The sequence below is a fragment of the Leiobunum rupestre genome, chromosome 7 (assembly GCF_980474605.1).
Source record: "Leiobunum rupestre chromosome 7, qqLeiRupe1.1.hap1, whole genome shotgun sequence".
NCBI lineage: Eukaryota > Metazoa > Arthropoda > Arachnida > Opiliones > Sclerosomatidae > Leiobunum > Leiobunum rupestre.
In genome coordinates this window covers 42,044,837-42,059,158 of record NC_143390.1, presented here as the reverse complement: position 1 = coordinate 42,059,158, position 14,322 = coordinate 42,044,837, and the positions used below count along the sequence as shown (strand labels likewise).

The window sequence follows — 14,322 nt, the reverse complement described above, 5'->3', positions numbered from 1 at the left end:
TATCGTTCTGATTCAAATGTTCATGGTGAATCTCTGTTGTTGGCGATTTTTACTATCGAGGTTAAAGGAGCTTTCATGATTTATCATGCTGTACAGCATTTATACCATAAATAACGGCTAAATCATATTAGTTCCACTATCGGTAATCAGATGGCGCGAGGAGCCAAAATCATATGTACTTTCTTCCCCACCACTCGACAACGAACGGGTTCAAATTCGTTAAATGTCAGATAGGCCTGTACGTTGACTTCTCCATAAAAAGATCCTGCTTGAAACATGAAACATGTAAATCCAAACATCTCGATTAAGTAAAGTATTATGGCAGATAACGTTATGTTGACTTCGTATGAAGCCTATTAGTGATTAGCCCACCATTTTACCTAAAACCGCTTTAAGAACCTCAGAGAAGACTTTGAAAAGAAGCTACCTCTTTGATTTCCTGGTCCGAGTATGTTTTGGCAAGTTTGCAAATGTTTTCACGACTTTATTTTTCTTTTGTCCACAGCTTGATTCAAAAATTAAAAGTTAGGTTAGATGCTCAGTCGGACAAGAACTATACATTGAAAATATAGTTTTCTCACCTCTATGCACTCTGTTAGATTGTATTTTTTGTACTCTGCCGCTGCGCTAGCTTTGTAGAGGGTTTCGGGTCCATCTGTAAAATAATGAGTGAGGTCCTCAACTGAAATTATGATTTATAATTTTTTCGTGTATTTTGTTGCACACTCTAGTGATAGTGTTTTTTTGTTTTTGCAAAATTCCGATCGTGTCTCGAGAGAGTTCTTTGTATAGCTCTATTGAAATACGAGCCTAGTAAACGAACTTTTTTCATACGAGCAATAAATTTGGCTCAAATTCAGTTTCATTGTTGAACAGGGGTACCCGTTAATGGGTATCGATTTTAGTAGCTTTACTCAATCATATTAATTAATATTTTAGTAAATTAATCGTTTTTATTTAGAAATTTATTTATTTTTTGTTTCATATTTAGAAGCCGGTTAACTTTTACCAGTTTTTCGGTAGGTTTAAAGTTCCAAAGTCCGCTGCCTCGCTTCGGTCGGTGCGTCATACACAGAAACTAGGGGGAATTTCCCGAGGAAATCAAAAGAATTCAGTTTTTTATATAGTTATTTCGTTTTATTTGTTTAGTTCCTTATTTACGACAATAACTGCAGACAATTTCTACTTACATAAGTAAAAGGCACTGTTTATATTTTAGCCGGTTATAACTAAAAAAACCAGTTATAGCCAATTAAAACCACTGGTCTGGATTTTTTCAAATAAAGCCGGTTTTTTTCCTACCCACGATAGGAACTTAATATAAACGATAGGGTGGCGATTTAAAATATAGTAGCTAGTCGAAGCTACGACAGTAGTGTTATAAATGAGAGAACGCTCTATGAGGCACTAATGAGGTATCTGGGCGCCGGGCATCGTACCTCACAGAAATAACATGGGGCACTATTTGACGGTGTCTAGAAAAAAAAGTACCGGTTCAACATCGACGCGTTTGAGACACCTAATAAGGCACCGGGACACCGGCACTGTGCCTCATAGAAATAACATGGGGCACCATTTGACGGTGACCGGCACCGTGCCTCATAGAAATAACATGGGACACTTTTTGACGGTGTCTAGAAATAACATGGGGCACTATTTGACGGTGTCTAGAAAAAAGGACCGGCTCAACATCGACGCGTTCGCCGACCGTAAATCCTCATAGAATTAACATGAAGTATTATTTAACGGTATCTCACGACCACCATGCCGCATAGAATTAACATGGGGAATTATATTGACGGTATTTGATGCGTACACCGGTCGTAAATGTACTGCGAGAGAGCTGTGAGTACCGTATCTCATAGAAAATACATGGAGACGAGGATTTGAATATTGACCGTGAATTGTTCAATCGCGTATTGCGTGGATATACCCTTAATTTACAAAGCCTGCTTAATCTGCTGTTTCGAACGTGGTGGTATAATCCTAATTGTTTAAGGCGTGGTACAAAGTGCAACAAAGTTTACTATAAAAGCCAGAATTTCCCTTTAAAATATCATTCTGAAGTAGGATCCCAGAGTCCCTTGCAACTTGGAATTCGAATTCTAATACGATGTAAGTATGGATGTAGCTAGTTATATAAACGGTTTCTAAAAATTATGAAACGTTTGAGGGAATCGTTTCTTATATTTTATTATTAATTAATTAAAGGTCGGAAGGAAATTCGTGTATTATTGAAGTCAACTTTATGAGGTCCAACGATGAGTACGTCGTTAAAGAACTAGCGTTTTTGGTTGTGGAAACTGGGGATAATGGGGTTTACTCATTTAAACCACCTTTTCCTTACAACGAGCTAAGCGCTAAAGACAGGAGACTGTGCGGTTGGATCTCTAGACATATTTGTGGGATGCTTTGGGACGAGGGTGAACATGAGCTGGACCAGTTGGATGGGATAGTTACCAACATAAAATCCAAAGCGGCAACCTTTTACACAAAGGGGATGGAAAAAGAATTGTACCTTTCCGAACTTTTTGGAAAAAGACTGGTGAACGTCGAAGATTTAGGGTGCCCTAAGTACCAAGAACTTTCCGATCCCTGTCCAATAGTGTGTAAATATCATTCTAATAATTCAAATTGCGCGTTGTTCAAAGCACAGAAAATAAAATTATGGAATATGTAATATTGTCATGAAAATAAAATATTTTGATTCAAACCATTTTACCGTTTCTTAACTCAATAACAATAACGTTTTACGAATAATTCTGAAAGCTTTATCTATTGAATAAAAGTCAACCATCCCCGACCTCTAACTATAATAACCGAATGTGAAGCACTTTGTTGTTCCGAGTCTATATCATATTTGTAATATTTATCGATTAAACTATCACGTTGATATACAAATTCCATTTTCAATCTGGTTAGATCCGATAGAAACACTAAGATAACCAATTTCGAAATGTAAGAAATGTACATCGAACTTTTAAAATATATTTTTGCTTTAAAATTAAATCCGTTCACATACAAACGCAGAGATAACCAATTTCGAAATGTAAGGAATGTACATCGAACTTTTGTTATTGTAAATTCCACCTTTCGACTAGTATATAAGCTCGTGCTGATTTAGTTAAAGTCATACAGATTTCTGAATAATAACTGGAAACATGTCATCTTTAGACAAAACAGTAGTAGTGGCGGTCTTAAAATATACAGCTACCTTGGGCCCAATTCCAGGTCGCCCCGATTTACCCCATTTTAATTTTAGAACCTTCGAAGTTGTTATTCGAAAATATCATAAAGGATTTTGGTGCCACTTTGAACCCGATCCAGAAAGCAACACCATCAAAGTCCACCTTTGCTACCACCCTAATATTGCTAAAATAAGACTGGCCTTCGGAGGGATGATGGCATTAATTCAGGTATCATGAGTATGGTTATTTTTTGAAAACCTTTTTTTTTTTATAAAAGACTGTGTTTTCATTTTATTATGTTTTTTTAAAGTTGGAGAAGATGGATTTGACTATTACTGTGGAGGAGGATGTCCAAGCCTCTACGCTTTTTTTGGCAATGAACTCCATCCCATTGCTCTCCGCATCTCCCACACATTATCCTTCCGCAGCCACCTCCTCGTCATCGGTCACATCAGTATCACCTACTTCAACACCTCAAGCATCGACATCCTTATCCCCCACTTCTCCCACCTCTCGAAACTTAAAAAAGAGGAGCACACCGGTGGAAAAGTCAATTAAAAAAAAACAGAAAAAAAATTCACTTAATGACGAAAAAAATAAAAAAAAAGATCATAACGGTGATTTGGAAGCTTTGCTGGCTTTAGAAGACGTCATAAAGCAAACTCTCGGAGAAGACTTTCAAAATTTATAATTTTAAAAATAAATAAATAAATGCAAAAAAAAATGTTTTTTTTTCTTACATATAAAAGACATATTATATTTTAGTTCTGAATAGATGTACCACTGAATAGTAATGGATATGTCAGTGAACACCAATTAAAAAAAAATTCAAAATAATACTGGAAATATTGGTTAACGTTATCATATTACAAAATCTACAGTGGGATACATAGAGTTTTTATAAATAAAAATATCTCACATATATGGAGTTCAGAGTCTAACACATATCAGATCTATAGGCATGAAAGTGGAGGGTATAAAAGATCGGGTCAGTCCTCCACTCTTTACCAGTTGCGATAAACAGCTAGACCATACAAATGTTTCCGTGTACCGTATGCGCGAAACAGTTTTCTAAAAAGTCAATTTTAAATCGCCACGTACGAGAACAACACGAAAATGTAAAATATGTTTGTTCAACCTGTAACATTAGTTTTGCGCGAAGATACAAATTAATTCAACATTCGCGAGTTCATCAGCTTAGCCCACTTTCAGCCACACCAGACCACCGATATCAAGACAACCCCCAACCGCTTCAAAATCTCCTAACCGTCGGCGTATCCGAGCAATCGGCGGACGATTTTCTTCAAAACATCGAAGAAGTCTCCGTTCTTGAGGACGCTATCGTCAGTTCGCGGTATACTCCGAAAACGACCCAAACAGACTCCGAAATATTAATTTTAACATTAAAACCAGCATTAATGAAGTATTTAAAAAATCACTTAAATAAGAAGCGGGGCTTAAAGTGGAACATTTTTATTCGCGTGAGATACGTACGCGAATTGAACGATGGTGCGGAAGTCGAGGCATTACCGTATTTCCGGTGCAAAACTCAAGCAACACTTTTACCAGATGTAATACCAACACAAATAGACTCGTGTGTGAAGCAAATAACACACGCGATTGAGGAATTCCAAGATATGGGCAGTGGCTGGACCATAGATCGTATCTTGTTTCTTCAAATCGATAATATAGCGTACATACCGCTGGTCGGGGGTACGTATATAAATCTCCCCCCTGAGCTCAATAATACCAGCAAAGGAGTATTAAATATTAAAACCAAAGACCAAAAGTGTTTCTTGTGGTGCGTCCTCGCTAAACTTAATCCACAACCTCCAAATTCCCATCGCGATAATCAGAATAAATACGTGATGTTTGAAAAAGAATTAGACTGCAGTGACATTTCGTTTCCTTTCGAATTAAATCATTTTAAACTCAAAAAATTTGAAAATAAAAATAATCTATCTATCAACGTTTACGGCTACGAAAAAGTAGTTTTTCCTCTTCATGTAAGCGAAAACAGAGCCCCCGAAGATCGGCAAATAGATCTGCTTTATCTCAAGTCAAAAGGAAACCAACATTTTTGCCTAATTACGGATATTAGTCGACTATTGAGTCATTTCACAAACCATAACGGGAAAATTTACGTGTGTCGTTATTGCTTACATCGCTTTTCAGGACAAAATAGTGCTAGAAACCATAGTGAACACGTGAAAAACTGCAACGTTCACGACCCCCAACTTGTCAAAATGCCACACAAAAATCCCGTTTTAAAATTCGAAAAAATTGATTGGCTTCAAAAGGTAAAAAATAATTTCGGAAATTCATGAATTTAAGAGCTTAACACATTTATTTTTAGGTTCCCTACGTCATTTACGCGGATTTTGAATCTATAATTGACAGAATCCAGTCTTGTTTACCCGATTCCTCACTATCATCAACAACGAAACTTTCGGAGCACGTAGCTTGTGGTTTTAGTTACGTCGTAATAGGACCCGACGGTATTTATATTTGGTTTCATTAAAAAGTTTATTTTCGCTGCGACGTTTATCATTATTACAGGAAAGCCAAATGCCCCTGTTACGTATAGGGGAACCGACGCTATCGACATTTTTCTTGAAAGTTTGTTGATGGAACGGAGCACCATCACCAAATTATTGAAGGAAAATATTCCAATGAATCTCACACCAGTCGAAGAAGAATTGTGCCGTACCGCGACACAATGTTACGTGTGTCAGAAAATTCTTACGCAAGATGATCCGGCAGTCAGAGATCATTGTCATTATACCGGTACGACTTACGTGTTTGATTATTTTAGATATAAATAAGTTAACGCGTAATTATAATTATTAGGACGTTTCCGGGGAGTCGCGCATAATTCTTGTAATCTAAAGCTGCGAGTGGGAAATTTCACGCCGGTCATCATGCATAATTTATCACGGTATTGTATTTTTTCTTTAATTCCAATATTTACAAACTATAACGTGTTTATATAAAATTTCAGATACGATGCCCATCTTATCATGCAAAGGATTGGGTTGATAAAAAGTGTAAACATTTCCTGTATTCCATCTAACGCCGAAACGTATATCAGCTTCACTTTCGGTCGCCTCCGTTTCATCGATTCTATTCGCTTTATGCCCGCTAGTCTCGAAACTTTAATTTCAAATTTAGCCACTGGAGGTCAAGAAAAATTCCCCATCTTGAGCTCTTTCTATCCAACTCATCAAATCCCGTATTTGCTCAAAAAGTTAACGTATCCCTACGACTACATGAGTGACGTAGACAAGTTTGAAGAGACAGCACTACCACCCAAAGAGACATTTTTCAACACCCTCACTGGCGAACATTTAACGGATGAGAGTTACGAAAATGTCCGCCAAGTGTGGAACATTTTTAACATACAAAATCTAGGTATTATTTATAGCCCTATTCTATTACTAAATGTAATAGTGGTAGTGATAAAATTCTTCAACAGGTGAACTACACGATTTGTACGTGCAGGCGGATACCCTCCAACTCGCTGACGTATTCGAGAGTTTCCGCGCTATGTGTGTAGAATACTACGGCCTAGATTGCGCGCACGCGTACACGGGACCTGGGTTTGCCTGGGAGTCAGCCCTCCACATGACAAAAGTGAAGTTGGAGCTACTACTCGATATTGACATGCACTTGTTTATTGAACGTGGCATTCGGGGAGGAGTTTCGATGATTAGTCACCGCTACGCCGAAGCCAATAACCCGTACATCCCCGAAAGCTACGACCCCAATAAAGAGTGTAATTACATCATGTACCTCGACAAAAATAATCTCTACGGGTTCGCCATGGTCGATTACTTACCCACGAGTAGGTTCGCTTGGGTTCCCGTCGAAGACCTACTCGACTACACCCATAAACATGTGCTTACTTTATCGCACGAGTCTCCCTACGGCTTCATTTTGGAAGTCGACTTGGAATACCCCGTTGAGTTACATCATGAACACAACTGCTACCCCCTCGCACCCGAATCTCAAAGAATAACTACGGATCAATTTTCTTCCTATTACAAACTGATGCTTCAAAGATTAAACCTCCCCGCAAAAGACACTCTGCCTAAGCTCGTCCCTAATCTCAACAACAAAGAGCGATACGTAGTTCACTATCGTAATTTAAAATACTACGTATCGAAGGGACTTAAACTCACGAAAGTTCACAGAATACTCTCTTTCCATCAGTCTCCCTGGCTTCGCCCATTCATAAATTTCAATACCGAAAAGAGGAAACTTGCCAAAAACAGTTTTGAAAAAGATTTTTTCAAACTTTTAAACAACTCCTGTTTTGGTACGTTATTAATCAAAGTAAATGAAAAATAAGTAGATTATTTTTTTTTACCAACAGTATTTATTGCGCGAAATAAATTCTTTTGGTTTAATAAATGTAATTTAGTTTATACGCAAGTAGCCACGTATACAAATTATCGGAATAATAAGTACTAATCTCATTTCGTTTCAATAATAGGTAAAACAATGGAGAACTTGAGAAATCGGATAGATTTCCATCTCGTACAAACACCTGAGCGGGCTATTAAGAAAGCGTCTTCTCCGGCATTTGAAAAATTCACGATTTTCCACAACGAACTCGTGGGTATTCATATGAAGAAGAAGTCACTTACTTTGAATAGACCAATTTACACTGGTTTCACCGTTTTGGATCTTTCGAAACTAACCATGTACGAGTTTCATTACGAGTACATGCGCAAGACCTACGGTGAAAAGGTCCGATTACTTTTCACGGACACGGACAGCCTGGCGTACAATATACAAACGGAGGACGTTTACACGGACTTCGGAAATTCCTCCCATCTCTTCGATTTCTCGGGGTATCCCACGAATCATCCTCTTTTCAATGACGTAAACAAAAAAGTCATTGGAAAGATGAAAGATGAAATGGATGGGATCCCTATACGGGAGTTCGTTGGGCTCCGCCCCAAAATGTACTCCATCCTTTCGGAAAGGGGGGAGAAAAAAACCGCGAAAGGTGTTTGTAAGCGAGTAGTGGAAAAGGATATCCGACACTCGAGTTACCGCGACTGCCTCGTGGCTACTCGAATTACGAGCAATTCTATGAAGCGGATCGTCAATCAGAGGCATCAGCTATTTACCGTCTCCCAAAACAAAATGTCTCTTAATCCATGCGATAATAAAAGGTATATTTTGGGGGACGGCATTCGAACCCTATCGCATGGTCATTACTGGATCGATATTTTAAATCGCCAATAGTTCAGTCTTCTATTGTAGTTCTATTAAAAATATATTTTGAACTTAAAGCGTAATGTAAATAAAATGAAACTATCTTATTTAAATGATATTTTTAATTTAACGTAAAAATGTAACTAACTTTTTAAATTTTTACTTTGATGTAATGTAGACTGCGGAGATCACCAAACAAACCCACTGGTGTTATTTTGAATGTAAAATGTAAATTAAAGAAGTTTTACTAAGTTATTGAAAATTTATTGAATACCTTGAATACATAAATTCTTTTATCATTTTATCATTTACATTTTTATTTTTAGAAAATCTAGTCACAATATCGAACATTTTTACACCCCTACATCTATTAAGAGCAAAATACACGCAAAAACCTCCACACGTCACGCTTCGATTTCCTTGAAGTTGTAAAGAGTTAAATGTCACAGTTTTACTATTTCTTTCGACAAAGTCATTAAAGCGAAACATATCTGGGGGGTTACCGTAGGAGTCGAACATCTCGGTATTTGTATTATTCTTCGAGAAATACAAAACTATCCAGTGCTGACCATCGTCATTCGACGTATCCGTGTTCACGATATACAGAGATGGAAACGTCGTCACGAACTTTGGTAGTTGGTCCGCGGCGAATACGCCTCGAAATAAGTCTCTGGTGAAATTATCTTTCTCCAAAATTCTCGTTAGCTGCATTGTGTCCATTCTAGTCGAAGATTACGGTTCGGTTCTTATCAATTTCAATCAAACTCTGGAATTCCGCGTAAACAATTACGGCAATCGTTTCGGGTAACGCGGAAGCGAATTTCATTTCCAGCCTCAAATTTCCGTTTTTAACAAGATGAAAATGAGAGGCATTGTTCATTAAATCGGCAGTCAAATCGTAGACGAAAAGGCAATTTCCACCGGCGTAATCTTCGCGACTTATTTGGTTTCCCTCGTCAATGTTCCACTGACCCGTTTGAAGAAATAAATTGGTGTACGCTTGGATGTAGCTACGCTCCGCGAAGTTAGGTGTTAGGGCTTTATGTGGTACGCTACTGCCGTCGACGAACAAACCAATGTGGTTTAAATTGAAATGCTGGAAATTATATGGCGACGATTTAAGTTCACCCAGAAACGCGTTTTGCTCAACCATCCCGATTACGACTTTATTCGGAATTTGTCCTGTAAATAAATGATCTTGCACGACGCTCATGTTGCCTCTCGGAATCGAAAACGACATCACTTCCGTGCGGGAAATTGGGTACTTCGCTCTCGACATTTGTAACACTTTGGCGTGTGATAGTGGGATTTCGGGAATTAACTTGACTTTCCTCAAATACAACGAAGCTGATTTAATGTCCAATTTACATTTTACGTCAGAGTGTAAACAAAATTCGGTATTTGATTTCCCAAAAACAAATTTTAAATCCACCAAGTTCAAAAGGAAGCGCGGCTGTTGACAAATATCTAAATGAAGAGCGCCGATCATATCTATAGTTCCCTTTTGAGCGAAGGTGGCTCTTTGTAAGAAACCTTTATTGTTCACGAAATCGTTGAACTCGTACGCCGTGTCGCGATAGAATAGGCCGCTGGTAAGATGACTCGTTTTAGCAGAGTCTCCAAATGTTAACATAGTTTGAATCATACTTTTGTACGGGTAATTCTGAGCGGAAGGAGTAACTGATTTTTCGTTTAAAAATAAGTGGACTTCGGGAAATAGACTGTGCAAAAACAAATTGATGGGGGCTACATTATCCGCCGGGGTCGTAACCACACCCGCCGGAGTAACAACGGCGGCTTTAGGGTAAGATCCGTTTTCCAATTTCACATCCACCTGAACGTGAAGGAGAGTTTGTGATAGGTCGATGTACGCTTCGGAATTCCCACTAATGCAAAACGTTAACGCTGAATTGTTGCTAATGCTGGAAATGGGGTGGTATTCGACCCATTCGCCACCGATAATCCCCGTTTGCGTTAACGGGACTTCGAAAAGGTCCAATTCGGAATTCACGCAACCACTAGAGTTCGGATGTATCAACGCCATTCTAAGACTTTATGAAAATATATCGGAGTAAGATCGGCACGATGCTTTCTTCTTCTTGGTTTTAGCTCGAGTGACTTTGCGCGATGCTCTACGCCTCTTTTTAATTCCAGATCCCGTCATTTGCGTAACGGCTTCCGCGGCTGATAACAATGTCTCTTTACCAGCGCTCTTAGATCTCTTCGCTAGCGATGATTTAATTGGGATACCGCTAGCGACGTCAGACACGACTTTCGCTCCAGTATCGAGAAATTTTCTTCCTAGAAACTGGGCTCCGCGCTTCAAAAGCGGCATGGCACGACGAAATGCCGAAGCGAGTATGTTACCCAATCCATAGCCTCTCTGGACACCCACGCCGCGATACACGGGGATTGATCCGTATCCAGCCTGATTTAAATAGTACCTCTCGTAATCGCTTACGGAGGAAATGTATTGCGGCCGTCTCATGATGTTCGTCATTCGTTACTTTTCATTAAACTGAGGACTACTTGTTCCCGACACTCGCTATTATAGAGCGAGCCAGGCCCTCCGCGGTCTAAAATGTAGAGTAACGTGCACCTTTCCACGTTCAAATTGCACGGGGTTCCCCAAGTCGTCCATAAGATTAATCTCGATAGTTTGTATGTTGGAAGAAGCGGCGGGTAGGTAATGTGGACGAGAAAATTCAGTATTCACAGTTTCCCCGTCTTTTCCTTTCACGTTAATAATTCTTAAAAGAGGGACGTTCCTGTCCCCCACGATCGTATTTTCAACGATGTCAGAGTAGACAAACAATGAATGTAATCCTACGTCCATATCTACGGTATAAGGGGCTAACGAAGATTTTCTAATTTCAAATTCACCTTCTTGCTTAAGAGAAAATCCCAACATCATCGCTATATCGGGAGGGATGATACAGTAAAAACTCTTAGTTATATGAACCTCAACTCGTTTCAGATGTTTATGGTATTTGAACTCGACCCTTTTATTCTCAAATTTTAACATTTCAAGTAAATCTTCGATAGAAGAGAAATTTGCTCTAGGTATATACCTAAAATCTTCCAGTTTGATATCATCCGAACCAACTCGCACTACCCGTTCTTCTTTGATATTATTCCACGTTCTAGGATAACTTATTTCCGCTAAACCTACTTCGTAAGGTCCATTCAGCTGAACATTCTCCGGAAGGTAAGCTCTGAATTTGCTCAGAGTATTACCCGGAAAGTAATTCAGTGAAGAATCGGATGGTAGAGTGATATAGAAACTCATTCTAAGTCTACTTCTTGAACCCAACTATCAAATTGCGGTCCGTACCCCTTCCAGCGTACGAGTAACTCGACTGAATGATCAGATTTCCGTCGCCTCCTGAGCACTTTTTCAATTTTGAACGCGCAAGTGTCAAGATCTTTCCCCACCTTTTGTACTTCTTCTTTGTAAAAAATTCCTAAAATGGGCTCCGAATCTAGCGCCTCCAGTTTATATACCGGCGGTTGTCTCGGTATCTGCTTAATCACTCGAAATAATTCTTCCGAATAATTCGGGAGATATCCTTTTTCGAATAGTCCCTTGTTTTTGCTTATTCTGACAATGTCTCCAATTTCGAAGTCGTACTTTATCGGAGGACTAAAGTCTATATCTCCGTACAAATTTTTCCAAGTTATTTTCGAATTTTCGGGATTTACATTGACGGGTTTACATTTAATTGCTCGGTGATAACTGTTATTATAGGCGCTAACTAATTCTTGAAGCACGTCAACGTACTTATAAGTATTTTTCCTTGTAAAATATCGATACATTCTCGATTTAAACGATCGAATAAACCGCTCAACGATGCTGGCTTTCACTTCAGAGTTCGTCGCGAAAAATTCTATTTCGCGGGAATTTAATTCGGATTGAACGGCTTTACAAACAAACTCATTCCCGTGGTCACTCTGCATTCGCTTTGGTTTCCTTTCACCATCTAATATCTTTTTTAGAGCGTTCACTATAGTCTCTCCTTTCTTATTTTTCACCGGTTCGACGTAAGCGTACTTACTAAAAATATCAATACACGCGAGAATATAGCGATACCCATTGTTTAGCCTGGAAAGTTTCTGGAGGTCAATGAGGTCGGCTTGCCATTGATCGTCAATGCCGTACACTATCGTTTTATTTCGTTTGTATCGCCACTTTGCATTTTTATGTAGAGTATAGGTATCTTGGTTTTGTAAAAATTCCCTCACATTTTTCAACGTAACTTTGATACCCTTTTCTCGAGCGGAACGATATAGTCCGCGAACGCCAACGTACCCGCCAGAGTCCGCTACGTCGTAATAGATCTTCTCTAGCTTATCCGTAATTAGTGTAATTTCCATGTGTGGGTGTCGTGTAGTACAATATTAAGAAATCGAATAATTCGACTATTACAAAAATTAATATAATTAAAACGACGGTTAATAGTTTTGGATTTTTCGAAAATGATATAGTTAATGTGGATACGATACTTTCAGCTACAACTTCCGTGCAACCATCCATTATGAGATATGGGATTGAACTAAATAACAGTAACTGGTGGTTAAATGTTTTATTGGTAAATACATTCAAATCGTCACCCACTGATTTTGTCTAGGTGGTGACGTGTTAAAAGATAACGATTTTAAAGAACTTATTCTAGTAGGATTCTTGATATATTTTTTTGGTACATTATTGTTTTGCAATACTTCGTAGAAGTTCTTGAATCCTGTAGGGTCGGAATTTGACTTGGTTTTTCTAACCGCATCGTAAATTAAATCGATTACGTTTGATCCAGAAACGACTCGTCCTCCAAATGTCATTTCACCGAGTTCGTTCCACGAAATAAAACGTAATGTCCAATTGTACAACGATATCGCGTCGGTAAGCATACTTGACGGAATAGACGTCGCAATTTCTTCGTACCACGTTTTGTTTTTAACAGTCTGTTGTTTTTCAACTGGTTGGCGATTAGATATTATGTGTCGCTGCAAAGTTTGATTATATAACGTTAATTTTTCGGATTCGGTCATATTGGGATCGTCGAGGATCGTTTTCATTTCTTTATCCAAGGATGGTATTTCACTGGGAACATCTTCGGGAGTAGCATTCTTCATTCGACGTAAAGCGTCTTCAGACACTAAAATCATTTTTCGGGCCATTTATTTATTAATGGCGCGGCTTATCGCAGCGCCGGCGACTGAGCTAACGATTGAAAGAAGTGGAGCTAACAAAAACGGGAGAAATCCCCCCTTCTGAACTAGAATCTGTTTTCTTTTAGCGAGAGGAATTTTTGCGCAAAGATGATGTAAGGCTTTACGATGTTTCTTCAATCGACTCTTTTGTCCATCTGTTAACTGAATGTTCCCGCGTAGTACATTTATACAACATTCGACCAGCGCTAAGATGGCGTCGCGATTCGCTAGTTTAATGATAGCTTTCCTCTGTTTCACATTACACGTGCTCAAATATTTAAAAAAATCCAAGTTTTTACACACACGTTTTGACGTTGCTATAGTCATTTTGATTTTATTTCGGGATGAAAATCGCGGCTTCTTCTCCCGGTATGATCCCCGTTCGCAGCCGATATTCATCTGCGGTATTTGGTTTCAAGTCGATGAATAAATAACCGTATGGTTTCACCACGGCTTGACGAAACGCGTCAACAACGAATTTGGTATTAGCCGGTGAAATTTGTTTAGCGATATTTAGCACGCTGGAAACGTCTCTAGCCGAACGGAAAATGACGAGGTACTGTGAATTCAAATTGAGAGTTCTAACTTCTTTCCCGTGATAAAACAAATTTTGCATTAAAATCAATACGGACGTGTTACGATGATGCGAACCTCGTATAAATAAATTTGTGACGTCTTTGTTATTCGCTATTTCACATAAGAG

At 38.7% G+C, this 14,322-nt stretch overlaps 1 protein-coding gene across 1 annotated transcript; it reads left to right on the top strand.

Annotated features, from left to right (window-relative positions):
- Positions 1-3,161: 3,161 nt before the first annotated feature.
- Positions 3,162-8,846, top strand: LOC149936350 (uncharacterized). Its single transcript, XM_090153670.1, has 11 exons — positions 3,162-3,416; positions 3,499-3,737; positions 4,351-4,542; positions 5,209-5,488; positions 5,545-5,686; positions 5,748-5,975; positions 6,039-6,126; positions 6,190-6,599; positions 6,664-7,506; positions 7,684-8,371; positions 8,741-8,846. Exons 1-11 carry the CDS (start codon positions 3,162-3,164, stop codon positions 8,844-8,846), a joined length of 3,471 nt encoding a protein of 1,156 aa, XP_090009796.1.
- The last annotated feature ends 5,476 nt before the right edge of the window (positions 8,847-14,322 follow it).